The sequence below is a fragment of the Venturia canescens genome, chromosome 2 (genome assembly GCF_019457755.1).
Source record: "Venturia canescens isolate UGA chromosome 2, ASM1945775v1, whole genome shotgun sequence".
Lineage (NCBI taxonomy): Eukaryota > Metazoa > Arthropoda > Insecta > Hymenoptera > Ichneumonidae > Venturia > Venturia canescens.
The window spans coordinates 6,369,811-6,397,376 of NC_057422.1; the positions used below are offsets into that span (position 1 = coordinate 6,369,811).

A 27,566-nucleotide genomic window follows, 5' to 3' on the forward strand; every position below is an offset into this window, starting at 1 on the left:
AAAAATGTTCCTGCCGAAATCGATAAATCCAAAAACATCTTCCTTGGTCAAGCGACTCGGTAGCGTCTTGGGACAAGTACGGGACAACCCTGTCATCTGCTGGTTATAATTTCTTAGTTAAAAATCAAACCTGTAGACCTGGTTATAATTTGGGGCGTAGATTTTTTTCAGTGATGATCCATAAGTATTGGAAGATTAACGTGGATAAACCACCATCTGCTAGCGTAAGGGTGAAATTCTTGATCAGCACGATCGCTGGCGATAAAGAAGGTTTCTGCCAGACAAAAAAATGTTACGTATGGCCGTAGGTTTTTTAGAGTAATTATAATAATCGTGGGGGAAAGCATCCACTAAATTTCTTCCACGAAGACGATTTATTTGCATAATTATCATTTCCGTAATACTGACATATATTTCTGTAATTAATTCGATCAAATCATTAGGGCTTGGTAAGAATAATTGATTTGGGGGGAATGTGAAGAACTATTAGGTTAAAGCTTCATCGGACGATTGTTTCGTCCCATTAATCCGATGATTTGATCGAATGGGAGTTCTCTGTGGATAACGAAAATGAAATTGATTACAGCAGCTCGCTTTATCGATCGCAGATCACAATAGTAGAAGGCTATACGAAAAACGGAATCGCATTATTGCAAATTTAATGTTCAAAATGATCGATTTCTCGTCAGGAATATGAAGAGACTCATTGAAATTGAAATTTTCAGCGATCAACTCGTTGACATTTTACCAAAATTTTATTTTGAATTGCTGTGAAACAGTAAAAAACCAAAATCGAAGATGAAACTTCGTCAATCTGTTTCGATGGTCTGCATATTCAGTGTCTGTTAGTTTTACTCTAGAGCAATAGCTGCTAACCGGATTTTGAAACATCAAGTACTATTGGATTCGCCTGGAGACTGCGGGTGACCCGGGACTAGTCCTTTCTCGTTGGAATCCTGTTGGTTGCACCCACTGTGATTGGAGCGATTCAGCCCGGACGATTGTAGCAGAGACGTTCGACGTAGCATGTGTTGTGGTTGGACCACTATCCTCCGGGCTTTCGTTAGTGAGAGCAGCTTAGCCTCCGGTTTGGTGAGTCGGCCAATAGGTGTCGTTGTCTGAAAGGGTGGTGAAAGCTTCTCATTCAAAGTGTCCTCTGATATCATAATCGCTTCATGTAGATTCAGCTTCAGCTTAGCCTTCGGGGTACGGAATGAAAAATTTTAACGCTCCGCAAGATCATGGGATGACCGGGCAACTTTTATCGAGTGTATATTGGGCTGTGATTCGTCAGCTAACAATTTTTTTCTCAATTGTTTGAATGTGCGTTCTGAAATTTTGGGGGAAAATTTTGATGGAAAAGTTATTGGTTCGACATATTTACCAACGTCGTAGTAGCAAATTTTTTCCTGGATAGCTCATTTTTTTGAAGAAACATATTTTTTCTTGTATTCGTTCTAACCAATGTTTGATTGACACAAAACAATGAGGGATCATTGAACGAATGAAAAATAGAAAATCGCTTTTTTTACGGCTCAAATTTTGAGAGTAATCTTATTTTAGCTGACTGCGACTATTGGATTCCAGGAGCATGAAACAAAATAGTCGGTTATTTTGAGTCACCGTAGAAATTACCTGCTTCGAGGTTCGTCAACATTTGTGAATACATGAAATTCTTTTTCCGGGTGCGTGTAGTACTTATGAAAGTAAATTATACTTTTAATCGGAAAATAATGAAAACTGTATTTCGTTATTCGACTTTTTGACGAGTTTTTCCTCGCCGATTACATTCCTCCACTACAAGTTTTTCTATTTCACCATAACTTTGTACATTCTACTTGGTTCTAATTTTATTACCGTTTGTGTACGGAGTCAAAGCTTAGTGGCATGACTTTTAATTATTTTACGAGCCTTAGTGGCTCATTACGCGCACAGCGGTGTTGTATACCGGAGATACATAAAAAAGAAACGTATTTACAGAGAGGATTTTGCGCCAAGTGGAAAGCGTGGTATGAAAATACACGACGTTTGCCGCCGGATCACCAGACAGAAAACTAATTTCCGGTGTTGCTGTGGGGATTCTGTCGAGAGAGAACTTACCCGATCTCTCAAAAGTAGTAACCTCATCCCTCCTTTTATGTCTTTCACATATAATTTTTCACCTCTCCTCGTCATTTATCCCCCAATATTTTTCTCCTTTTTTTCTCCACTTGGAGTTGCATTTTTAATATTGCACCAATTATTTTCTCGCGCTATTCCACACTTGACAGTATCTCTTGTCAACGGATTGGAAAAAAAAAAAAAATTGTGTATGCAATTGAAAAAAAAAATTAATTTTCCAGGGTAGCTTCCAGGAAAAATATTGCGAACCAGAAGCCACGAGGGATTGAGACCTGCTTGCTTCAAATAAATACCCCGTCCGTCCAGAGCGGGTGCAACCAGTTTTGATGAATTAACACGCGCGCATGGGGAGGAGGACAAGCTCGGTTGAAATGAATGAGCTCGTTCGTGCGAACGACTAAAGCTTTGTTTCAACACAATAATTGGATTTTTAAATGTGTACCATGTCAAATAACGAATCAACTCGAAAGGCATTTGGACCATGCAAAACCTCTGTAACCACAGCGAAAATAATAATAAAAATATATTGACAGTAGAAAGTAAGCTTTCGTTGAATTTCTCTTTACTAATTATGCAAACGCTCAACATTAAATTGGAGCATTGAAAATCCTCTACCGAATTCATATTCTAATTTTTTGTTTTGGGATAAATTCAAAAAATCAAAATGTTACAGTACAGCCAAGACGTATTAACATACTTAAAATGTACACCCATCGACGCAAATTCACTGCAAAAAAAAATTTTTTAAACTTGGCGTGCATGATAGAGAAAATAAATTTGTGAACATGGTAAGCTCGTCAAATTTCCTGGTAAGATAACAAGCAGGAACTGCTCTCCCAACGGTTGTCTGGCTTCCATTGAGTCATAAATTAGGAAAAAATCATGGATCGAGGCCACTTCGTGAATAAAAGTCCTTCCAATTTGGCATTATTTTTTATCGGTATTAAACTTTTTCTTCGACTTTTGCAAACTTAGTTGTGAGAATTTTTCAATCCTCCGCACTCTTTGGAAACTCCGGAAACACCGATAACAAAACCTGCAAAATATCGAGGGAGGAAGGAACGACGAGCTCAAAATCGTTCACATTATTGCCGAACAACCAGAATCTTCGAATCTTCTTTATCTCTACCGCAAGCAAACAAACTACTACAAAAACATTTTTCCTTCGCTTCAAGACTTTTTTACTCTCTTGAAGCTCTCGAATCGTGTCGAGCAGTAAACAACCCAGGACTGGAACAACTCACTCCGATAAGAGATAATTCCCCTTTCCAACGACGATCTTGTCGAAAAATATTGAGGAGAACAACAGGAGCCGAGTTGGCTGAAAGAGACTTGCTTTCAATTGTTCACATTTTTTAAACAAAGTCTACGAAAACGAAAATTTTTAGTTTTTCAACTATTGATTGAGCTTATTTTTTTCTGAATAGGTTGTTATAAAGAAATTGAAACAAAACTAACGATTTTTTTTTTTTAATTGTACCGAATCAACATGGAAAAGATTGTTCATGAATCACAGAATTTCACAGAAAACGATGAACACCCCAAGCGAGGTTGGCCGAAGGCTTTCCAAGATCGTGCTTTCATTTCTATAGAAAGATAAATAGAAAAAATTTCCCATTTATCGTGCCCAATTTGCAAGAGCCAAAAAATCTAAAAACGACAATGGTCGAAAACGTGTATGGAGTTGAAATGGTGAAAAAAATGAAAAAAAAAAAAAAACACTTCGCATAAAGCTGAATCCGCAGACCCAGCAGCGTCTCGGCGTTGAAGTAATAAAAAGAAAATGTTCGACCCGGCAAAGCAAAACGTGCAGCGTATCATCTATGCTCGAGATTGGTCGATTTCCTCTCACTTTCGGTCTCGAAGTCGTCACCATTTGAAGAGCTTTTGACATATGGAAGAAAAAGATGAAACTTTCCTCGCCCAGTGAGATCGATGTTCTCTCCCAGTGGTATAATATTTATTTCCATTTTAAAAGCTCGTTGATAAAAAATATCTGTTTTTCCGCAAAACGATTGATTTTTTGGTGTCGATCGAATGTACATTTTTTCATCAGTTTTTATCAGATTTTCACAAGTTAATTATTGCGAGGCTCTCATTAAATTTGACAGTGGCTTGAGGAAATGATCACATTCACAGGAATTTTTATTCCGACGAGTGAACGAGCTTGCCCCAACTTTTTTTACAGTGCATTCATGCTGCTGCCGCGAACCCCCCCGTCTCCGTCACACTCGCATCTGTTGCTTTTTCATCTCCAATAAAAACGCCGTCTCTACTATCTATTTTCCTATAATAATTGATGATTAAAATGGCAGTTGGTAAGAAAAATACTTCTGTAAAAAGTTGATTTGAAATTTCCATTGGTTTGAACCGCTATGTACAAATGAAAGCTTTCACCGTGCATCGGAATATCCACAGAAAGAAAGGAAGTGGGCAGAGTCACGAGATTGTCAGAGATGAAAGAGAGCGAGTGAGAGATGGAAAGAGAGAGAGAGAGAGAGAGAGACGCACAGCCTGAGGCTTTCGCGACTGACGATTCACCGAGCTTTAAAGCGTTCTCCGTTTCACGCTTTAATATTTTTCCGTGAGACTCTTACCGTTCCCCTATATGCTTGAGTCGGGCGAGGATTTTTATCGCAGTGTTACTCGGCAATTTCAGCAGCGCTGAGATAATAAAAGGAGGGAAGAATGGAATTTTTTCGGGATCCAGGGGAATGGTGAGGATCGAGGGAGGAAGAGAGAGAGAGAGAGAGAGAAAAGTAAAAGAGAAAGCGAGGAACGGGTCGCGGGGGGGGGGGGGGGGAGGGCTCAGTCCCCCAACCCCATCCTCGAGGGGGAGAGTTCGGCTCGAGGCAGCGATGTACAGCGGGAAATGATGTTAAGTTCAGGAACGTTGACAAGCCTCGTACAGTGCTCGAAAATCTGAGTGTTAACTCTGTGATCCGTGGGCTACCGCACACGCCTCTTTGATACGGAGGGGATGAGTCCTGGGGGTTGAACGGTCGAGACCGAGCGAGCTTTCTCTTTCCACCTCCGAGCTTCCGGGTGCACACTTTGGACACTGCTATCGCTGCTGATGCTTTTCGGCTCCTTTGGTCCGCTCGAGGGTGCTGTGCGGCGGACGCGAGCACAGTTTAGGCTCGACGAGCTGCCCAAAAATGGCCTCGGAGCTGCGGGACAGCGACGAGGAGGGTCTCGAAGCTGCCGGAGCGGACTGTGAGGATCGCGACCATGAAATAATCATTTCTCATACATCTGCTGCTTAAATTCTTCATTCCTCTCGCGAACGATCGAACGAATATAAGCGCACAGGAGTACACCCACAAACCAATATTTCCACACACTTGGACCTCCGGACTGGAGAATCGAGAGAATCGCGTTGGTGGCGCTGTCGTAGCTGTAGATTCGCGCGGACTGCTCGACGGTGCCCGCGCGCGGTCGTACCACTTGCCCGCGCTCGCGCTTTACACTACATTACTTCGCGTAGGCGAGGGAGAGAGCCTCTCTACTGCGCCACCGCGGGATACGCACTCTGCAACCCTCCGGTCGAAAGCTACCACCGAATCGCTCAGTAAGTCCCGCGTCGCGCTCGCGAACGAATAGCACAGGGATCCCCATTTCGTCTCTGTGTCGCATCCTGCCCTTACAAACGGCGGGCGTCCATACCCACTTTATTTTATCGAACTGGGTCAACTGTCCGCCGAGAAAATCTCTCCACCGCGCGCCTCGCATCTTCTCGTAACCCGGAGAAAAAACATCCTAATGTATACATGTATATGGGCTTATACACATACACACTTAGACATTTATATGGAATAACGATAGGCCCATAATTATATATTTACGCAGCCGTTATAGTCTTGAGTCCATGCTTAAAATTACTCCAGTTTTCCCCGAATTTTCCTACTCTTTTTCGTACATTTCTTCGAGTCTGTTGGGACTTTGTCCCAAAGCACTTAACATTAACCTGCACACGTGATTGATGGTCCGCCGAAGCGCTTATTTATCCAAACGTTCTCCAAACGTCCTGTGGCAAATTTATATTTCCCGATTCACATTAAGTCGTTTCTTATCTTCACCTGATCGATGGTTTTTGTTTTCGGGAAAAAATGTGCTGGCATTTGAATAATTGAGATATGCTCCGAAAAATCTAATGTAAAGAATGTTTTATGTTTTGTTTTTCTTGGAATCGAATAGTTACGGATAAACTCGAAATTGAAACGGCCAATTATTTTGACTCCACCGTCGCTGAGCTCTTTGCGTTGAAGCTCGGAAAAGTGCAGATGAAGCGATGAGCTTGTACGACCCTTCTGGTCAATTTATGCCAGGAAAATTGTTGTCAGAGAAATTCTTAGCCGTGGCTGGGCACGGTCCGGATTCTTATGTCGTTGACGTGATTTTTTGATACTGATAAATCGAATATTTGAATTTAGGCTCATTCGCAAAAACCCGATAAGCAACCCTCAAAGTTTATCAAGTCATGTTCAAACGTTTGGATTTTATCGTGCACCTTCGAATTTGTTTCGATTCGAAATATTTGGTGGAAATGACTTATCGCAATGTTACAGCTGCGATATGCTCGTTTTAATCGAAATGTTTTTCGCCTGTTTCCGCTTGCACTTAAAAAATGTCTCGTTTGCACGTTTCCACATCCCCAGAGACGGAGAACACGACTCGAGGTCCCACGAGGTGGCCGCGTCACCGGAAATCCTTCGAACGAGGTCGAGGTCGAACGCAATTCATGGTAGTTGTGCAGCGGTGCATTTACACAGATACACGAGTACACCTGCTGGGGACTCGGGAACTACGAATTTTACTTGTGCTGTGCAGCAGTGAAAAAGAAAGTCTTCCTGTCGATCGAAATTAGTCGTCGACATCAATGTTGGTGCAGTGCTTTACGAGTGTACTCGATGAGAGTTTCCACTGGTGTATCAACGAATTAAAACCAGGAACCAGCAAGTGTGTGACAAGTCCGCTTTGAGGTGGACAGAGCTTGTGAGATTGAGTTGGAGAATTTCGAAGGTGAAGAGAATTTGAAAAACGTACAATTATTGCAAGAACTTGTTTGCACCTCCTTAAGGAATGGAAGAGACCTAATTCCCTGTTCGCTAAAGCATTGCAACTGAGTGGACGAAAGTTCGTCGAAACAAGTTGGAAGCAAAGGCTTCTGAAAAATGGGTAAAATCGAGCTGATCTTGGCTCGATAAATATTTGCGTAATACGAAGCGTTAGGATGATACACTCGGCAAAAAAATTTGGGAGACTTTGGGACGATTGTTGGACAATATTTTAGGCCGACCCAAATTCCCCGTCGTTCATCCTCAGCGTTTATCTCAACCGGAACAACCGAGTAATCTCGAAATAGGTGAGGCTTTTTCTAGGAGACGATAAAATGATGGAGGGTGCGTAATTATGTGATTGTAGTGATTTTGCTATTCTTTTAAGGACAATCTTTTCCACTGGCGTGAAATTTGGGCTTTTCTGGCTCTGCGACGTTCAAATTATATTCCATTGCAAACATTATTCGTCCGTGTAGAATATTTCCATAGAGAAATTCAACTGTCAATGGTAATCGCAAGAAGTGAGTCGAATTTCCTTCTCTGCTTCACTCCGGGTCCTACGTTGATCTTGAGACCACGAGTATGTTTGACCTTCGTCACCTCGAAAGTGGTTGTTTAACATACAGGAGATCCTTACCAGGTAGTAGAATCCCCGCGGGTACATGGACCGCGCGAGAGCGATCTCACTGGAGCGAAAATAATTTGCAAGAATAAATGAAAAAGTAACGATTTTTTTTTCGTTAAATAACTGAACGAACAGGCAACGGAGAAAAGAAAAAAATTGATGATCGATAAAAAAAGAGATTTTGGAAAAAAACGTACCTTGAGGGTATTTAACGCGGTTGTAGAATGTTGGAAAAATCGTTGGATACCGAAAGTAATTAAAAACGCAGCTGCAACATCGATTGGTCGTAAAAGTGGAAAAAGAATTGTAAACAAACCTCGATCGTAATACCAGCAACAATTCGCTGTGTGAAGATCCAAACCCAGAATATCGATCACTGTAATTTTGTCATTCCAAGTTTTTTCCATAAAACTCTTTCCATGTAAAAAGTCGTTAGGCGATGAATAAAAATAAAGTTCAAAGATTTTTTAAACATTTTTTCCCATTTGCTGTATCAAAAAATTGATTTTGGAGAACGACTAATATTGTTGTGGTTTGACCACTTGGAGAGCCTGGAAGGTTTCTCTCAACATTATCGTGCTATTCCCTAGTGAATAATTTTCATTTCATTTATTGTGTATCGATCTTCTTTCTCATTTCGTGCAGGGACAATAATTATTGGAAAAATTTCTCACATTATTCATACCAGAGTGACAGTTCACTCTTCATCAGCGAAGGAGACTGATTTTCTTTCACCTTCGTTCATTAAAGCTTCTCGCATCTTTCAAGGAGCTCCATTATTTTCCTCGTTTCAATTGCGTTGGAATTATGAAGTATTTCGTGAAAAAAAAATTATTCCCTTGAACGGTTATTATCGATAATTTTTGAACATATTTTTGAATGTGTTTATAATGCTCCACATTTTGTTTAACCCCTTAACTACTGTGTTATATTTCACGGCCAAGTGTTTTTACATTTTATTTGAGCGCTCCTCAGTCCCTCAGTCAATTTTTATCTTTCTAATAAATTCGTGAACTCTGGAAAATTGAGAATTCTAATGAAACCTCTCGATAAAACAATGAAAATTACGAAAATTTTTAATTCTTCATCGCTGCTCTATTTCCCTCCGTAATAATTTGTTGCTCCCACACAAGCAATCGTTCAATTGAGGTTCTCTTTCGATCCCAGGTCAAATATTGCTTGAGTGAAAACGTTGGTGGTGACACTGGTATTTTCTACCAGCCGAAACAAACATGGAAACTATGGAGAACAAGTAAATGAACGTTGTGAATTATTGTTTAAAGTGAGCCCCGGTACTTTGAAGTGCGCGTGTATGCGACGCGTTGGATTTGTTGTCACCGTTGTTGCTGCTGCGTCCTCGGATAGAGGATCATCGTGACCCGGCATGAAAAGTGAGCTTGCATTCATTTAAATAATTGTTATGTTGTTGTTCCCTCTTTGAGCTTGTATGATGAAGCCAAACCGAAGTTTTACAATTGGAATTTTTTAAAATCTATTTTTCAGGCAAACTCGAGAAAATAAACTCGCCGTATTTATACTGTTTATTCTGTCAACTTAACCGTTCGGTGGCAACGCGTTAAGGAGCCACTAACGTTTTCCTATATTTCTGCTTCGATCCAATATTCGCGATCCAATTTACATGGTACTGAACATCGATACACTGCAATCGCTACAAAACGTATGAATGGATCATTGTATTGGTGACTATCGAGTACGCGATATTTATTTCGATTCATAATGGAACAGGTCCTTCAGCCCAACGTTGAAGACGCAACTTTAGTTTTCTGTCAAACATAAATATTACCAAATCACATTCAGAACTGAATGTGACACCTTAGGGGCTCATTTAATATTTCTAATTCGAATTAAAGACTCTGGCTGCATCACGAAAACGTGCTGGGGAGGGAAATATTTCTTTTTGCTCTAAAAGGTAAAAACACAGACGCAGTGTTGGCATTTTAAAATTTTTTCAATGCGACTTATTTTTAGTTTTGGATAAAAAAGATTTAATGGAACGTGCAAAAAAATTGTCTCATCACCTCCTCATATTTTGTTAAAAATTCCAAAATTTAAGACGCATGAGGAATAAAAATAGTCATTTCTACGATGTGAGAGGATCATTATCACTCACTCGTTCGATGAAGTTTATATTTATAAGGCGATCCTTATATTATATTGATCGAACCTTATCTCCGGGCCTCTGCATTCACGATATTATTGGAAAGCTGGCGACTTTCAATTTAGAATGTGATCGATGGCATATCGTGCAAAGTCGTTTCATTTCCCTCCAGATATGACCGTTCCAGTACGTTTTCGTGGCCTTATTTTTCAGTCTTTTATCGTCCGAAAGGTTTGCTTCATATTGGAAGTTCAATTGAAAACATGTTTTCGCAAGTCCTTCGTCACTATCACGTCGAGTATAAATTTTGATCGTCGTATAAACTTGAAACCTAATAGTGTCGAGAAATAACTAATCTTATTTTGAGCGCTTTGTTTTTCCTCACAATTCGGAACCCTCGTATTGATCGTTTCGCACTCAACGAGAAAGAATCTTCAGGCTCGGGTCGGTACCAGCTGTGTCCCAACCTTTCGTTTCAGCGGAAATTATTGTTGACCGTGTCGTTGTATGTTTTAATTCTTCGTCCCTCTGAACCTGGCTTTTTCATGTCCGAGGCAAAACGGTTTCGGTTAAAAATGCGAATACGCTGACTAGCTCTCACCACTTTACAGGGCGAAAAAATAAACGGACGTGAAAGGACCCGGATTTACGGATGAGAGGGGCCGGAAAAACCTTCGCGGACGAAAAGTTCATTCGTTTTACGTTCCGATTCGAATCTGGGAAAACCTTTTGGAATTCGGACAAAGGATACTAATTGGTATTTGTTTCTAAATTAAAATTCTTCTTGCGAACACCAACTATTGAATTTCAATAATAAAAAAAACACACATTTTGACTTTGAATAAACACCAAAATTTTACAAAGGATCACACTTCAATTTAATAATTGACATTTTGAAGCAGAGAATTGCAGCTTCATTTTGGTCGTTTCTAACAATTCATCCGACACTTTTTGCCCTCGGTATACGGATTCTCGAACACGGTGTTATTTTTCAGGTTTTTTTAATTCTTCGAATCGGGAGCTGCGCTCCTAGAAGAGTGAAAACGAGTTTTTCGATCAGGGAATCATTGTTTTTTTTTGTAGCTCCGATTCCACTATCGTCGATTTATAGGGAGAATAAAAAACGTTTTTTTTGCGTATTCACAAAGTTTTTCGCCGAAAACTAATGGCGAAAATAGCACAATTGATGGCGTACCATTCCTACAACGATTGTGGACTGCTGGGCTCTACGATACCTTTTCGGCTCCAAGGCAACCGAACGGAGCTCAGTATCGATCACGAGAAAGTGCTTGAAAACATCTGTTATTCAGGAATTGAGTGGAAATCAAGTCAACACTCGCGATAGCGTTTGATAAACTTTAGGTTACATAAACTGTGCAGACTGAAGAGGCAATAAGGCTTTTGGCCACACGATGCTCGACACATTGAATAAACAAAAATAGACGTAGCGAGATATTGCAACGAGTTTCACGAGCAGGCAAAATGGACGAATCTCTTGAGATTTTTTTCGCACTGTGCGGCGGGACGAGGAACGGAAAAAAGTTGCCAGATACTCGTGTGCATCGTAAAAGAGGACAAAAAAAATGAGCGAGAGAATGAGATTGCGCGAGTAACAGAGAAAAAGCTCGAGTACTTGGGAGAATTAGAAGAAGACGGAGATGAAAAGCAGGCCACGAGATATACTATTTGCAGTACAAGTGTGTGTAGGCTTCCGGTCCTCGTGCCTAATAATGCCTTTCTGGTTTTCCTCGCCGGGTAAAACGAACTTCCCCAAGTACGTACAGAGCTACAAACCTTCTCGTATTTGAGCCTGCTCACCGACCTGCTCACAATGGAACACACCGAACACGACTAATTAATACTTCCATTGCTTTACTCAACTTTCACATATTTGATTGTACTTTGCCTCTAATCTATCCTCGGGCTTTTACTCCAGCATGAATTAATGATTTTTTCCACTCATAAGTGCGCTAAATTAAGACGGATTATGAAAGCGTTCGTCGCATCACGCTTTCTTTTTATTCCATCAAATTTGCACGTATTTGTGCTGTGGAAAACGAACTGTTAATTGCTAGAAATAGTCGGCCTCCGGGAGCTCTAAATTCGATGTTGTCTTCGAAGTTAATTGCTGTTTCGTCATTGTTCCATTGCTATACGAAACACCCAGAAACGATTCCTTACCGTGTGTTAAGGGAGTTTTGGAAAAGTTAGCGAAACGTGTGTCACAGCCCACAATGCGCACCGAGAAGTAGTTTCAGGTCGGCGGCGAAAATTCGGGGTCACGTATCCAGAGCATAAAGTGTGAATGAAAGCGAGTAAAAAGAAACGGGAAGGCTAGTGGACAAAAAGTGAACAGAGTGCTGTTGGATATGTCAGAAAGCCAGAAAGTAATCAGCCAGGAGAAACACAAACCAGGTGTTCCAAAAAAGGGGGTGGGTCGATGACGTTCGAGCTGAGTAAACTAAAACTAGCTCAGATGGTTCTAGGGGGCGTCTTTGCGATATTTACGGTTTGGGTTGAAATATAAAATGTTTCCAGAGCCCTCCAGCACGTCCTGGGTATAACTTTATTTCCACTATTCTCCTCCGACTCCGTGGAAAAAGCTTTTGTCGGATCGAAGCAAAAGGGACTCGGCTCCGGGCTCTTTGACATTTGGATAATAACGATTCGTCGTTTATTTATGACCTCTGAACCGCGTGTCAGAACTTTTACCTCTGAATGCTCGTCGCACCCACCAAAATCCTTGTGAAATAATCCTTCTGGCTTTGCAGAACTCGAATCTTTTTCGGATGTTCAATTCGAATATGGAGGATACCAATAATAGATCGGGAAAACGCAATGCGCAACGTTCTTCAGAATTCAATCGATTACAATATGAATATTGAGAGGTTTAGCTTTTTCCATTCCAAATCTCCGATACAAGACAGCCCCGAAGGACTTTCTATTCATACTTTAACAAATATTCACAGTAAAAAACATAATCGATATAATTTGCACAACGTGTTGAGTTACGAGAAAACAGGCTCTTTCGAACCTCATTGCGAAATTGACATTTACACAGGCTTATCAAAAGACAAATTTTTTTGAATTTCTTTCTATAAATTTAGGTGATCGAGGACATAGAAAATTTACGAATGGAATCATGATTACATGCGAGTCGTCGTCCCTTTTATGAGACGATCGTGAGCATGTTTAATTTTATTTTATTCGCGGGATTAGCAAGAAGATTTGGAGAAAGAAGTTTTTAGAGTTGGCGCAGGAATCAAAATAATAAATGGTAACACAATTTCATTTTTAGAAAACGCCCATAACTTTATTAATCGTTGTCGATCACACGCGCGTTAACATAAGAGTTTAGACTGCGACTCATTGAGGGTTAATAATTTTTTCGGGGTTCCAAGACGGTAGATGAGAAATGGCAGAAGTGAGAGCTCCCTTGAACGCGACAGTTTCTGCGTATTGGAGAACGACTCGACGCGAACTCCTGTTGTTTTGGTTTCATTTGAGCGCTCGATAATTATTAATGTTTTACAACTCGGTTCTGGAGAAAATTTCTAACATTACTCTCAGCTGATAATAATCAAAGGAGCTGAAAAGTTTGCCAAATTTTCTTGTGATTTTTGGAAAGTCATAACTTGAAGAAACATTTCACACGAAGGTGCTAAAAAAGTGTATACTTTGATGCCTCAAACTTATATTTTGACTGCCTCCAGCACCGTGTCACGGTTCAGTTCCGAGATTAGATAAATTTCCTGTGAAAGAACATCACTCGTGGCGAGGTATCAAGTTCTGTCTTGCAAACACGTGGACCTGCGCATGGATCAGCCTCATTTTGCCTCAGCCTGAGAATCGTTCGTCCCACCAGGTGTACCGTCTCGTGACAAAAAAGTTTCCGTTAATTACTGAATCTGTATTTCCATTTGTTTTATTTTCTGGCCTGCGGGCCAGCAGGGAATGCGCGAGCGAGTGAAGTCGCAGCGTTTGCGTACGAGTTATGGCAGAGGGTAAAAGCATACGCTGGGGCATTGTCCCCGCACTGCATTCGAGTGAGCGCCGGTCTGTCTTCAGCACCGACTGTAAGTCCGTATTTCTTGTGGAATTGAACGATAAAAAAACCGTCTATTGTCCACTCAACCACGATTCATTTTAGCTCCATTTCGATAATTTATTATTTTTATTTCCTTGAGAAAAAAAATGCGTTAAGCATCGTCGAGGAGACCCACGATGAGCTCTCTCGTGTCACTCAGAAACTGCCTCAAGCCCCGTCTCCGCGGAATGGAAACCCGCAAGTATAACTTCACCTCTGCAGAACTCGTCCATTGTCCCGTTCGTGCGAATCGTCAGTCGAGTTACTCTCCCTCCTCGCGTCGTTTTCTCGCTCTCCGCACTCTCGTACAGACCCCAGACATCCATCCTCATTTTACCTCCGAGGACGGTCTCAACGTACGCGGCGATAACCGTCCAGGAGTTTTCGTCTCGTGCGGCATCAGTCCGATTATATTGTCGAGTGTCGCCGGTCCTCTGTTCCAGAAGACGTCGTCTCTGTATCGTCCTCGTGTCGCATGGCAAACTGAAAATCGGGTCTCTCGTGTCGTCTCGCGTGTGTCCGCAGTATTTACACTCCGCCGTTCGTACCTTTCCCAATCGCAGAAATTCCGGAAGTTTTGCTGCCCGATGAGAAACTGGGTCGAGTAAAAATTGGCCTTCTCGAAGCCTCTGAATTTTCTGGACTTTTTTCACGGTGAACAACTCCGCCGAAACCTCTGCGCCTTGGACGAGGCCAGTATCCACGGCAAGTACGTTTGTAGCAGCGACTTTGTAGCGCCTGGACGAGTCGGATTTCTGTATTAGTTAAAGCCACCCAGGATATACTCGCTTCCGAGTGCCTCTTTGACAGCCCCTGAGTCGCAAAGTGGACTTTGAGACTGTCCGAGATAACGATAGACAACTTCGGCCTCTGCGCACTAAGCTATGCTGCTGTCCATGGAAACCACGTTGTTTTCGTCTCGTCCAATTTTCCCTGAAGTGAGCCACTGCACATGTGTCAAGCCGTGGGTCCATTCTGATCGCTCTGACACTTTTTTACAGCCTTTTCGAATTCTTTCGTCTTCTGTTTTGGAATTTTGTTGGAATTTTATTTTTCACTGGATCTTTGAAAGCGACAATCGACATTTATTTTCTAGCTTTTCGATCACAGTTCAACTCCGACACGTTATTTTGGGAATTTGAAAAAAGCAGTAGAATAAATTTCCCTCTCTTTTGCCGCGCGTATGAAAGTAGGTAAAAAAGAAATTATCGTAATTTCCATATAAAACGGCGAGGACAAAGCTCATCTCGGAAAACGTGTGATTTTTCACAATTAGCTTCACGCAACAACAATTATCTCGTAAAAAATGAGATCTCGAACAAAAACCCGCATTACGGTCCCTGTATTGTTAACTGTGGAAAAAGTGGTTGGAGAAAAAGGCGTTAATAGTTTGAGAGCACGCTGCGTGGGTTACTATCGAGCCCGGTGCACGCTCCGTGCCACTGCGACAAAATCGATAATTGAACCTTTTCAAAATTTTCTTTCGCTACAGATCCAACTGCTCTTTTACGACCTGAAAGTGTATTTTAATTTCAAGTATATGAATCCTAAGGAGGTGGTTCTCGATTGTTCATTCCTGCGTTCCTTCACCATTATTGGAGAAAGTATAAAGGTAAGACGACTGCTCGAGTCGCACAGAAGTGTCAGACACGTGATCAGAGTTCTCGTTGACCCCACGAACATCCAGCAAGTAATGTCCGACGTAAAATCCATAATATCGAGCGTGTGCAAGAATATCTAGAGACGTCTCAGTGTCCCGGGACAAATACACTTGACGTTATATTTCGAGTGCTTCCTAACTCGCATTGCTTCGCGATGGGACGACGAGACGCGGCGGGGCTAAAAATTCGATTATATTTTGCCACATTCTTTTTCGACTTCGTGTGGAGTCACAACGTCAGTCTCCATACTCACACGGAGAGAAAATTCCAGTAAAAACTACTATGATGTTACTTACCATTTACGAACATAAATAGTCATTTTTTGTGAAGCGAGAACTCGATGAAAATTGACATCTGGATACCAAAACGTACAAGCGCGAATGAAATTCTGCCGCGACGCAGTAAATTTTCAAACGCTCCGGCGGATCGGCGATACTTGTATTTCATGAAACTTTCATCTCCAAAATGGGCGATATAGAACCCCAACAGGATGGGGGCGCGGTAATTTTTATTATTTTTTCTCCCGTGCGGGAACGTCAGACTTTTGATCGTCAAGTCGAAGATATTTCCGGTCGGCTCTCAGGATCATCTGTGCTCCTCTGTTGTTGCGTAAACCCACGTAAATTCGTTCGTAATTAAGCGAACGAATACTCAAGAAAATTAGTAACTCGATAACGAAAACCCCGATCGATTTGCTCGTTATCTGAAAATCGGATAAAAACATGGATCCTGAATGTTATTAGTGAAATGATGAAACGTAAGACGGTGAACACGATATTTTGGAGCGAAGGTTTGTGGCAACGATGCGTTCGCTGTAGTGTCCGTAATTCAATTAATATGATACGCTCCCTCGTGCAACCTGACGGGCCGACAAAGACTTTTGTAGCTGAGCTTTGGCCATTCGGAACATTGAGCTTTCACTTTGGCGCGTGCGCTCCTCGTTCCACGTGCTTTCCTTTTGTGCATAATGGTCTGAAGCGCTGCGCGCGCATGCGTATATGCTATTGCCCCGTGTATTTTTTCATTTTTTCGCTACACTCGCCACAGGCTCGAGTGCGAGCTTCCCTCTTAATTGGAAATTATATAACGAGGGTCTATGCGAGCGTTCGTTAAGTCCGTCACCCCCGCCGACATTCTCATCGACACATCGTGCAGCTTCTTTCCCTTTAACCATATTTTCTATCGCACAAAATATTCTCTTCTCTTCCAGCGATGAACATATTCTGAGCAGATTAATCAGCGAAGCTGGTGGATGATTCGAGATCGGTTGAATAATCCCTCGGAACTTACACATTCTGAGAGTTCACGAAATATCTGACGAACGTATCGAACATTTTTCAGTAGGCTTTTCCAATCCCGTTACAGCGGTAGATGAAGAGCGAGACGAGCGCAGTTCACTACCACCATCCGAAGGAAACGCACGTCGTTGTATCATCTTTTCTGTTCGAATGCTGAGTAAAGATAAAAGATTTATTAAGGTAAGAGTCGCGCGACTCTATGGTCAAATGACTATTTATTAATCGTCGAAATAAAATTGGTTATAAGAAAGGTATTTGTATTGAATAAATCTTAGGGCAATTTAAACTGTATTCGTATAAATTTATACAAGATCATATTTAATAATTTATGATTAGAAATATCTTATGATTGCTTATTTGACTCGGTTTTTCAATATATACATATATATATCGGTTCTCTTCTCACCTGACAGTCGACAGATATCCTAGCCTCCAAACTCGCCGGCTATCACGAAAAGTATACATATATGTATACATTCTTACCGTTGCCAAGTACATCGAGCCACTTCATGGCAGTCGATCTCCTGCCATTTTCTGAGTTTTCATCGATATTATTTAAAAAATTCTCTTCGAATGAGTCGATGACCCTATATTTTTATGGTCACATTGGAATCTTTATAATATAATCTATGAGGAGCAATTTTAACATAAACTATATCTAATCGATAAGGAAATGAATTCTGCAATCATAGTGTTGGCGGGATGGGTTTCTCGTAAGATGCCGTGTTTTATTTCTATTTTTGATCGTAAATTTTTTGATATAATCTTCGGTAGCCTATTAAATCCTTTAGCCATATGAAAGTTTATCACGTAAAAATTATATAATTTAAAAATCACGAGTTCGTCTAATATCGATTGTCGCGCGACTCCTACCTTAAATATCATTTCCTCGTCTCCAATTTTTATCTTGAGACTACGCGTCCAGCTTCACTGCTGGGAGGAGTGCATGGTTCGTATTCACTTGCTGGAGCGAGTTTCAATCGTTGAATTAACGACGTGCGAATTATTATTGTTCAGGCTTTTATTGCTAAAGTTCATATTTGGCACACCGGCGTATATTGGGATCCAACATAAAGAGAGATGACATCTGGTGGCCGAGGGTGGAAACAGAAAAAGGAGGCATAAGAGTAGACAGTTAATACGTGTTCTTCTGTAAATTCTTATCAATTACAAGGAAATTTGTATGAAACTGTAAAAATTCAGCCGGCAAATTATTCTTCACGCGCACCACTGGGAAAAAAAAATTTCCCACGTTACTGATTTCGTCACTTGATTCATTTTCATAGTTTAAATCGCATTTAATTATGCAATGAGCTGCTAACACCCGTTCGCCTTTACCAACATTACGTTGGGCAGGATTTGTACCTGCCCAAACACAAATATTTTCTAAGCTTAGGAACATTTTGACAGAAAATCCGATGCTTGTTTTTTTTTCTCAGTTACTCCATCCTGTGAGTTCAGGATCGAAAACATGCGCGTCCTTCTACAAGGCTGTGGACCGCTGACAGGAATGTCATGATTGCAAGGCCCTGACGTGGAGATTATCATGATTAAATTGATTCCAGTCTCTCATTAATTTTGGAGGATTTTATCAATCTTTCGCCTCCATCATTTTTCCTCCGTAACGAGTCTTATTCTTTCCTATGACATGCTTTTTTATATGAGGTAGAAGACGAAGTTCATTTCATCGTAACGCAGCTGCTATCGGTCGCTCGAATGACTTGTGGATTCCGGGATCGTCGTATTAATGTTCGAGGAATGTCGTGAGAGCAGCTTTACGAAGCTATTAAAGTAATTTTCTTGTTGAGAAGGATTACGAGTCATTGCATTAGGGAATGTCTTCGTGGCTTTATCCCCTTCTCATTTCCCCGAATTACTGTCTGCTTATTTGCTCGGCCATAAATATCGATCAGAAGTGCTATCGAAGTCCTCAATCCCTCGAAAAATCTTCGCTCGTTCGGAGTGAAAAAAACTTTGTCACGTTCCTACTTTTTATATATAATCTTTCTTGCAATAAATTTATTCTTACTTTGAGGATGCGTACTGAGCTTGACAGAATCCGTAAAAATTAAAATTAAAAAATTTTCAGCGTTGGATTCAAATATTTTTCTCCATATTCGCAGGAAGCTGACTTACTTTTTGGTCTTTAAAAATTTGTCAACCCTTTTAACTAGAAATCCGAAAACCTCATCAGGTGAAAATTTGAAGAATTGCAACAATGAATTGAGTTCATTGCTGTTCATTCAAGTTCAAACGAGACCCTGGTATTGGTTAAGCCGTACTATAAATATATGGCCCATGAAATTTCTCATGGATAAAGGTGCATCCTCGAGCTATTCGACGTACAATGCTCTCCGCACAAGCCCCTTTTCGCCTTTCCGTCGGAGATACGCCTGAACAAGGATCAGGTCCATCACTGGTTTGTTATCGCAGCGAAGAAACACTAGAGAGAATAGCTGAATGATACATCGAGGTTTTATAGCAGGGGCCAGTTGAGGGATGAACACGCAGGGGAGCAGAACAAACAGAGCGAAAATTGCGTTCCAACGTATCGAGCTCTCTCGCATGCGTCCAACCCTGCGTTTCCCGAACGAGCTTTTCAGATCGCAAAAAGTGCCGCAGCTGTGACCCAGTACAGTTGCCTTCAATTTATAGTTGCAACCCGCGTTTGACGGTCACGCAGAGCATTGCTGAGATATTTTTGAGGGTTTTCACGTCATAAAATCGATTTTTGAGCGAATGACGCTAAGCTTTTTCACTTAAATTGATGTGGGATCCCGGATAGAGTTCCATTTGAAAGGGATTCCAATTCGAGAATTTACGTAGGATAGTTAAAAGTTTGTTTCTGTCGATCAACATTTTCAGAATATTTAAGTATTGCAAAGCCAAAATTTAAAACGCTCACAAAATGAGTATGAATTTTTAAGTATTCGTCGCCAGGAGGCGAGCCAGCGGAACAAAATTCGGGAAGATGAATTAAAAATGCTAATTTCGAGGGCAACGACGTCGATGAGGAGTCAAATTTCACCTACAAGTGCAGGCTAATCGACGAGAACTTCAGTTCCAAAAATTAAAATTCCCCGTTTTAAGGAGTTTCGGTACAGAAGTCTAAATATTAAGAAATTGATCAAATTTGGTGATAATGTTCTTCAACATCAAGTGCGAAAGCACAAATTTTTTCAAAATTTTCTTCTTTATTGACCTTTAGTGATCAATTACTCCTATAACTGTGTAGAAAAAAAATCTTAAAAATTTTGTATTGTCAAATTTGGAACTAAAGAATATGTTCACCAAATTTTATAAAATTCTGAACTTTGTGAAGTTTTTTATGTTTTTAGCATGGTTTAGCATGGCAACATTGTATCGCCTGCCGAACTTGAATGGAGTTTATCATCAAGATCGATCAGAAAATTAATGTATTTTCAGCATGTTAGGATGCCTTATTATGTGTAGCATACTCTACCAAAAAAGCAACAGGAAAAAACCCACCTTTTCAAATTGAGTGTCTTGCGTCAATATCGAATATTGAAATTCGCACCTGTACACTCATAGAATCGTGGGTATAGCTACCAGCTGCCGGAAAATATGCTATGACTGTGAAATATTGGGAGACGTGTTTCGTGTACTTGAATATATGTACGGTTATATAGCGTATCGCGTGTAACATTAGCTGACCACTCGCTGGGCAGTTAATTATCAAGTTTTTCAAATCGGTTTCCACAAATATCCATAAATTAGAGACAGATAAATGTCGATAAATAGCTCGGAGTCCGCTTGATGGATCGGCTCTTCTGATTTCAAAGTAGATTAAATTTATTGCTTAAACTTCAGTGCGAGTGATATTCGTTGCTTCATTTACGGTACTTTTATGAGCAAAAAGAACGTGAAAAGTGCTACCGACTGTTCGAACGTAATTTTTCAAACTTTTGACTTCATCTAATCAGGCTCTGAGAATTATTGAACACTATTGCTCAAAATCTATTTAAAAATCAGACGAGTGTCATGATAGAATTAACACCAACTCGAAGAAAACGGATTCGTTTTGTACAGTGAGGAATATATGATTTTTCAAGAATTTTCAAAGTATATTTAGCCATCGATTACAAACAGCATAGTATTTTCTGAATTTTCCAATTTTTAGTCCCTTGAATTCTAAACAGCTTTATGTGCATATCAAAAAGTAAGATGCACGTCAGAACTATATTTCGTTTTGTTTTCGAGTGCTACTCATCATGTCAGACTAACACTTACTGATAAGTGGAAATGTAATGTAAATCACAAATTTTGACAGTCAGCATAGTGAATTCTATGATTATAACACGAATATACACCGAATTTCTTTTCAGGGAGTTCAGAGTTTTTTTTCAGGGTTGCCCGAGCGTACTTAACAATATAAACATTCGAAGTGACTGAAAACATTTTTTACTGTGCTTATAGAGAAAAATACTCTTGAGCCTTTTGAATAAAATATATGGTTATTGGTCTTTTTATACTATGGTCGATAAAACAATTTTTAATATGCTCTTCGAATTAATGCTACACTCCAATACGTATATATTGTCTCCGAGAGTCTTCTTAGTTCTTTTCTCTAGAATTTTCGGCCTCGTCTTTTCCATGATCAAGATAAAAAATTAGGCAACACGTGTACTCTTAATATGGATGGACTTTATATGTAAATGAACGAGTGTGTTTTCCGATGAAATATGTGAATTTGCTATTCGACATAGATAACGAACCGAAATTTATTGTTCGATGAGACGTCATTGGTCGGGCTGCTGAGTATTTAAGTGTGCGATGAGATGACTGGTGGAACAGAACACCACAATTTTTGTTGAACAATGTCGACTTCAACTTTCATTTTCGTTGTTCTCTCCTTTTTGGCAGTTTCAGTTAAATCCTTCAACTACGACGGTAAGATTCAACAATTGATTGTGAACAATATCGTCTGTCGTTTGAGTACCAAATTTACAAAAGTCGTGATGAAACTATTCGATTGCAGCCAATTGGATTTAAGATGATGGATCAGTCGGTAATCACAAACGTGAGTGCGAGAGAGATAGTTGCAAATTTTGAAAGGGAAATTTTTCCACATCGTTCGTCTGATCGAAAAAATAAAAATGTCATCGGATTTTTGCGATCGTGCTGCGTACGATGACATTTTTATTATTTTAAGGTGGTTCCTCCACGAGACAGTTAAATTAGGAAATTATTTAAATTTGGCATACGTATTGTTTAACATATGAACAACACCTCTATAAAATTTTAACAAGTTTCACCATCCCGAACCCGAGATATATGTAATTGAAGTTGACTCAATTAACACGTAACATATGGACCATGCATAAGCAAACGGCACATTATTAATTCTACCGCTAGTACCAAAATTAGGAAGTTTATAAAAAACGAGGAGGAGCTAGAGCAGGATATCACAGATATTGTGAAAAAAAATCAAGGTGATTGACCATCTAGTTTGACAGATATAGCCTCGAGAAGTACGAAGGTTTAGGCTGCATACGATATATTTTGCAAGCGAACAAGCGAATGTCGTCTGTATAGACAACCTTTTCTGTGTGTTGAAGCGTAACCTGGATAGTTCCGTCAAAAAATTTACTCACGATGTCGGATCAAAAATACTTTTAGAATAAATTTTACGAAAGCAAATGATATTTGTACTATATCTGCTGGCACCGAGTACGTATATAGGGTCTTTACAAAGTTATTGATTACGATCCGAACGAATTATCAAGCCTTTTAATATGCAGACAGTACATAACTTTTGGTTGGGGCTGTCGCAGAGGATCAACCTTAATCGGACGAACGTTGTCAAAGAGTTTCAATTTCAAAAATTCGAGGTGTGATTACCGACTGATTCATCGTCTTAAGTTATGATTGATTTAATTACTACTTCCATTCTATCGTTTCAATGGGTAACATATCAACGATCACTTTTGATGGTTTAAGTTAAAATTGATTCAAAACTGTAATAAAAACGGTTTTCAATTCTATCAAAGATTATTCAATAACGTTTGATTCACATCCACAAAAATCGCTGTGAAAAAAATGTTTGTCGAGCCAAGATTGAGTCTATTTTTTCTAAAAGGTATAAGCAGCTATTGCAAGAAGTCGTCGATTGAATCTTACTGGTACGTTCCCACACCCGTTGAGTGTTGCGACGACCGTGGAAGATGCCCCGATTTTATTAGACCAAACGAAACGAAATATGGCCTGACAAATCCAGATCCCAAGTGGCAGAGGCGCAGCTGTACCTGCGACCAAGAATTGCACCAATGTGTAGTCGCCGAATTGAGCTATCGTGAAAAACAAAGATCTCGATACGGATTTGGGAAAGAAACGTGCTTTCGTAAAAAATCTAACGATCGTGTTCAAACGAATGGGTGAGTAAAGCCAAGGACTTTGTGACTATCGCTGACATGACATTTTCTGTACGTTGATCTAACGCCTTTTCTTTTGATTCCATTATTCAGAGTCAACATGGAGGAATACGAATTCGTCTCGCTACTCGACGTACTGTGAAAACGTTCAGAACCTCGGAACAAATGTCTTCGTTCACTAGTTTTAAATCGTCCTATCCATTCCGATTTGATCCTTTTCTAAGAAAACTCGGCCTCTCCGCCCTCGTGGATTCATAGCAGCGTATCGTACCACTCGAACCCCTTTTTTTCTCTCGAATTCATAGGAATTCCTAAAAGTGTTTTATTCAACGATTCATTTCCGATGCACTCCACGGTGCACAGCATTTCCGCGGGAACCAAGGCAAACTGCGGAAGATACGGCTATACTTTTATTGAGTTCCAGTCGGTCAGCTCCATCAGGAGAAAAACTGTCTGTTGATCAAAGCGATCGAGTGCGAACCAGTGCAAGACTGAGCGTGGCGATAATCAAATACTGGACTGTGCCTCGTTGTCAGTTACCAAATTTGAGAGTCACGAGGCGTGCACTCAGGCTTTGTATTTGTCATCGACTCATTTTCATGTGAATATTCATAATATTTGTATTCATTTAATAAAATAAGTTGGAAGTCTGAACAAAGTTTAGAGACCCGTTCAACGATTAATGATTTTTCTATGTTTTATTAAAATTTAATGTATCGGGAGCAACGCGTGTTCGAAAATACTATTTGATTAGAGAGAATACATTTTTCATGGCAAGACACGTTTTGACAATCTTGGAAATGACACTTTCCAATAGTCACTAAATGGAAGAAAAGGTACGGAGAGGAGAAGGGGGAGAAAGGGAACGAAAAACAGAAGAGAAAGAGAAGGTTTCGTTCCCAATTCAGCCAAGTCCTGGAAAACTAACGCACGCGGTTGCATGCTTCTTCTCATATTGGTACATCAATCGATCACTCTCTCGTAGATTGACAAGCCTGCTGCAAGTTGCAGGAAAAAGGCTATCGATAGAACAATGGAGAATCCAAGAAAAAGAAGGAGAAGAAAAGAGGAAAAATCGAAGTCTGCTTTCGACGAGAGCTTTCACCACGATTCCGAATGGTTCGCTTAACGCATCGCCCCAATGTAATCGTATTAGCGAAATAATCATTGATTATTGAACAAAGAATTTCATCTAACGTGGTATAAGCGACGAAGCTTCCCGAGCCTCATGCCGAATTCCTGAAATATTTAAGGCAAAGCGATATTTTGAGCTGCATATTGATGCAGGGGCATGGAAAATGACCGCAGATGTTTGCCATTGCAGGAAATTCGGAATTCTGGCTTTTACGATGTCGCAAGGAAACATAGCTTGCATATGTGTAACAGAACGTTCGTTGTATGTCGAGCGTCCTCTGCTTACACACACGTATATGCCTATATGTTTCTGACCTGTTTGAAGATTATCCTGAAGTCGTAAACGAAGGCGATTTCGCTCCCTGAGGCCGAGTCATAAAAGCACCGGTACGCAAGCGCGGCTCTTAACCAACGATAAGACCCTCACGTAAGGTAAAATTGTACATGAAACGGTGCAATTTGACGAGGAGAAGAGATGCAAAAGCTTGTACACGTCAGCGAAACGAATATATTAGGGTGATTCATTTCAGAGCAACTTTTTTACCCTGCCAACCGTGTCTGAAAATCTTTCCTTCATGACCAAAAACAAAGCTTCGCGAAATTTTACGACTGAAATGAATGAGTCGTTGGAGAGCAACCGAGTACAGTGATAGTTTGACGGAATATATGAGGAGACGACAATTTTTTGCAGCAGCTTGCGAAAAGTCGCAGAAACCATTCGACGAATTTCACACTTTTTCGGGCGTGAGAAATTGTGAGGGCAACTGCAAAGAAAATTGGAGCTGTTAGGGTTTAGATTTGGATTTTTCCCACGGATTTTCACAACGGAGCTACGCTACGACCTGGGCAGGATTTAACAACGCGATTGCCTTGATTTAGAAGCGCTCTCAATAAAGAATATCATTAAGGGTACAGAAGGCTGCTCTCAAGGATGCAATCAATTCAAACGTTACGCGAACTGCCCCATTCAAAACGAAACTACTTTTGACGCAAATAGTGCAGTTTGTCTGCTTATGTGTGGAGGTGATGTTTATTGATGGTCTTCTTTAGCGAACCCTTGGATACCATGCTCGGGTGAAATATCGCTGAATTTTTTCCTTCCCTACTGACGCGTTGGCTCGAATACTATAAATTTGTCAAACCGATAGATCCTCGATTTCACTCGGGCAGAACAAAACGAACAATGAACGCTGCCCAAGGTGAAACTCAGCGGAACGGGGGAAGCTTTCCGCTGGAGTTGTTCAACCCAACTTCCTCGAGACTCGACCAGGCGAGCCGGGACTTGCAACAAAGACCAATAGAAAGGAAAACAAAAATGAAAATAAATATTACCTCCTAAAATCCAGATTCTTTATGCGACTTATTGCTCCACGTACGAAGGCGGTTTGAGAAAATAGAAAAGTCCCAAAACCGTTGTATTCGGGCATGCGAGGGTGCGGTAAGGTTCGCGATTGTTTTTATCTTTCGAATTCTTGGCGCCGAGCCGCTACCGCAGCTCTTGATCCCATAAAATCCTCGCGACTCGTTATCTTAGAAGCGAAACACTTTATTGCAAGGGAACCAACAAGAAGTCCTTAATAAATTGCACGAAACTTTTTGTCCTGCTCCTTATTTCGAAGCGCTGAGTGATGTGGCCATTCGTCTCTGCACCTCAGCCGCGGGCTCTAGAATCCTCAAGAAAAATCACTGACGTAAAATTTTGTTTTTCGATTTTATTACCGTACAATTTCACATTCCTTTTCCAGAACATTGAAACACGAGTCATTTGATAAACTTCTAAACGGCAGTAAATTTCAGCTGGTTACTGACGGATATTAAGGTCTGGGATAATCGATCGTGACACACTTAACGATTGCCGTGAAGTCATTGCATAACAGTTGAAACTAAAAACCTTAAAATAACTACAACAACATTCAATTTTTAGTACGACACAAAATATTTAGATCAATCCAGAATTTTCAAAGATTGTGCCTACTACACATGTGAATACATTTTAGTTATCACGTTCTTGTTATCTCGAACGACTAGTACAGTGACATCGGTTCGTTACTCGTCTCACTTCGCCACCGCGTTTAAGGTAGATCATGCCCGAAGGATCGTATTTAATGGGTGCCAAAATTGGATCGATTTTTACTTCCTAATTAAAAATATGATCACTTTGAATATTGATGTCAGAGTTATTAATTCGAAATAGTAAATAAACTTTTTCAACTTATCTTTTGGCGAATGAAATTACAAGCCATTAATTGAACGAGGATCCATCACTGACTCAACCCAAAATTTCACTCGTCCCTGGTGAAAACACTACAGTTTTTTAACGTAAAAATCGCATTAGAGAGCGCAAAAAGAAAAACGCAGCGGGAAATGGATAAAGAAAAAAGTGTTAATAAAAAGACATAAGACTGTGACAGAAATGCGACCCAAAGCAAGAAGAAACAAAGTGAGGAAATAAGCAAATGTGAGGTTGTGCGAGTGCTCATTACCAATTTCGTTCAATCTTTAACGTAATATGCGATGTGGATCGAATCCTTTTTCTTCTTTCGATGAAAATTTAATTATTTGGACAATAAAACATTGCTAGGACCTTTACGATGGCAGATTTTTGTCTGGAAGGTTTATAAATTATTTTTGATCATTCGAAAGGTCAGGAATGAACGGTAGCTGTGAGATTCTGCGGAAGGACGTACTTGCGATAAGCCACTGGAGGCAGGGTAATAGGAATGAGGAATCTGGTCGGGTTTGCAACGAGGCCGAAGCCCGGATCCAGCCGAGAGTTGAGCTATATCGAGAATAGCTTCACAACCAGGTTTCAGAATGGGCCGAAATGCGGGGAGGGGGTTGGTTAGACGCAGAGGTACGGTGGTGGCACTGACACGTCGACCTAGATACCGGCCATTGTGCTACAATGCACCCCTTCGTCCTACCCCAATTACGTCACACCTCGATGCAACTATGCAGCCGACATCGAAATCGGATCAAGCGACAAATATGTGCGTGCGTGCGTATGTATCGATTCGAGTACTCTGATGACTGTTTTTGATTCAAGCTCGGAGCTTCCATCGTGCCCTT

The 27,566-nt window shown here is 40.5% G+C and overlaps 1 protein-coding gene and 1 long non-coding RNA gene across 4 annotated transcripts in view; one reads left to right on the forward strand and one right to left on the reverse strand.

The window, feature by feature from the left end:
- Positions 1–736: 736 nt before the first annotated feature.
- Positions 737–5,517, reverse strand: LOC122407335 (uncharacterized). The gene is made up of 2 exons (XR_006260185.1): positions 4,719–5,517; positions 737–1,118 (listed from the first exon to the last, which is right to left on the reverse strand). It is a non-coding gene; the product is annotated as an uncharacterized lncRNA (long non-coding RNA).
- A 196-nt stretch (positions 5,518–5,713) lies between these two features.
- Positions 5,714–27,566, forward strand: part of LOC122407363 (uncharacterized) — a 93,101-nt gene continuing 71,248 nt past the window's right edge. Inside the window, exons 1-3 of one of the 3 annotated variants that reach the window (XM_043413526.1) lie at positions 5,714–5,893; positions 6,780–7,486; positions 8,974–9,197. In XM_043413526.1, coding sequence (XP_043269461.1) covers positions 9,191–9,197 — 7 coding nt within the window. In that variant the 5' untranslated portion in view covers positions 5,714–5,893; positions 6,780–7,486; positions 8,974–9,190. Of the gene's footprint in view, positions 5,894–6,779; positions 7,487–8,973; positions 9,198–23,327; positions 23,367–27,566 lie in introns of those variants that run through there. The other 2 variants (XM_043413525.1, XM_043413527.1) reach the window with 2 other exon arrangements.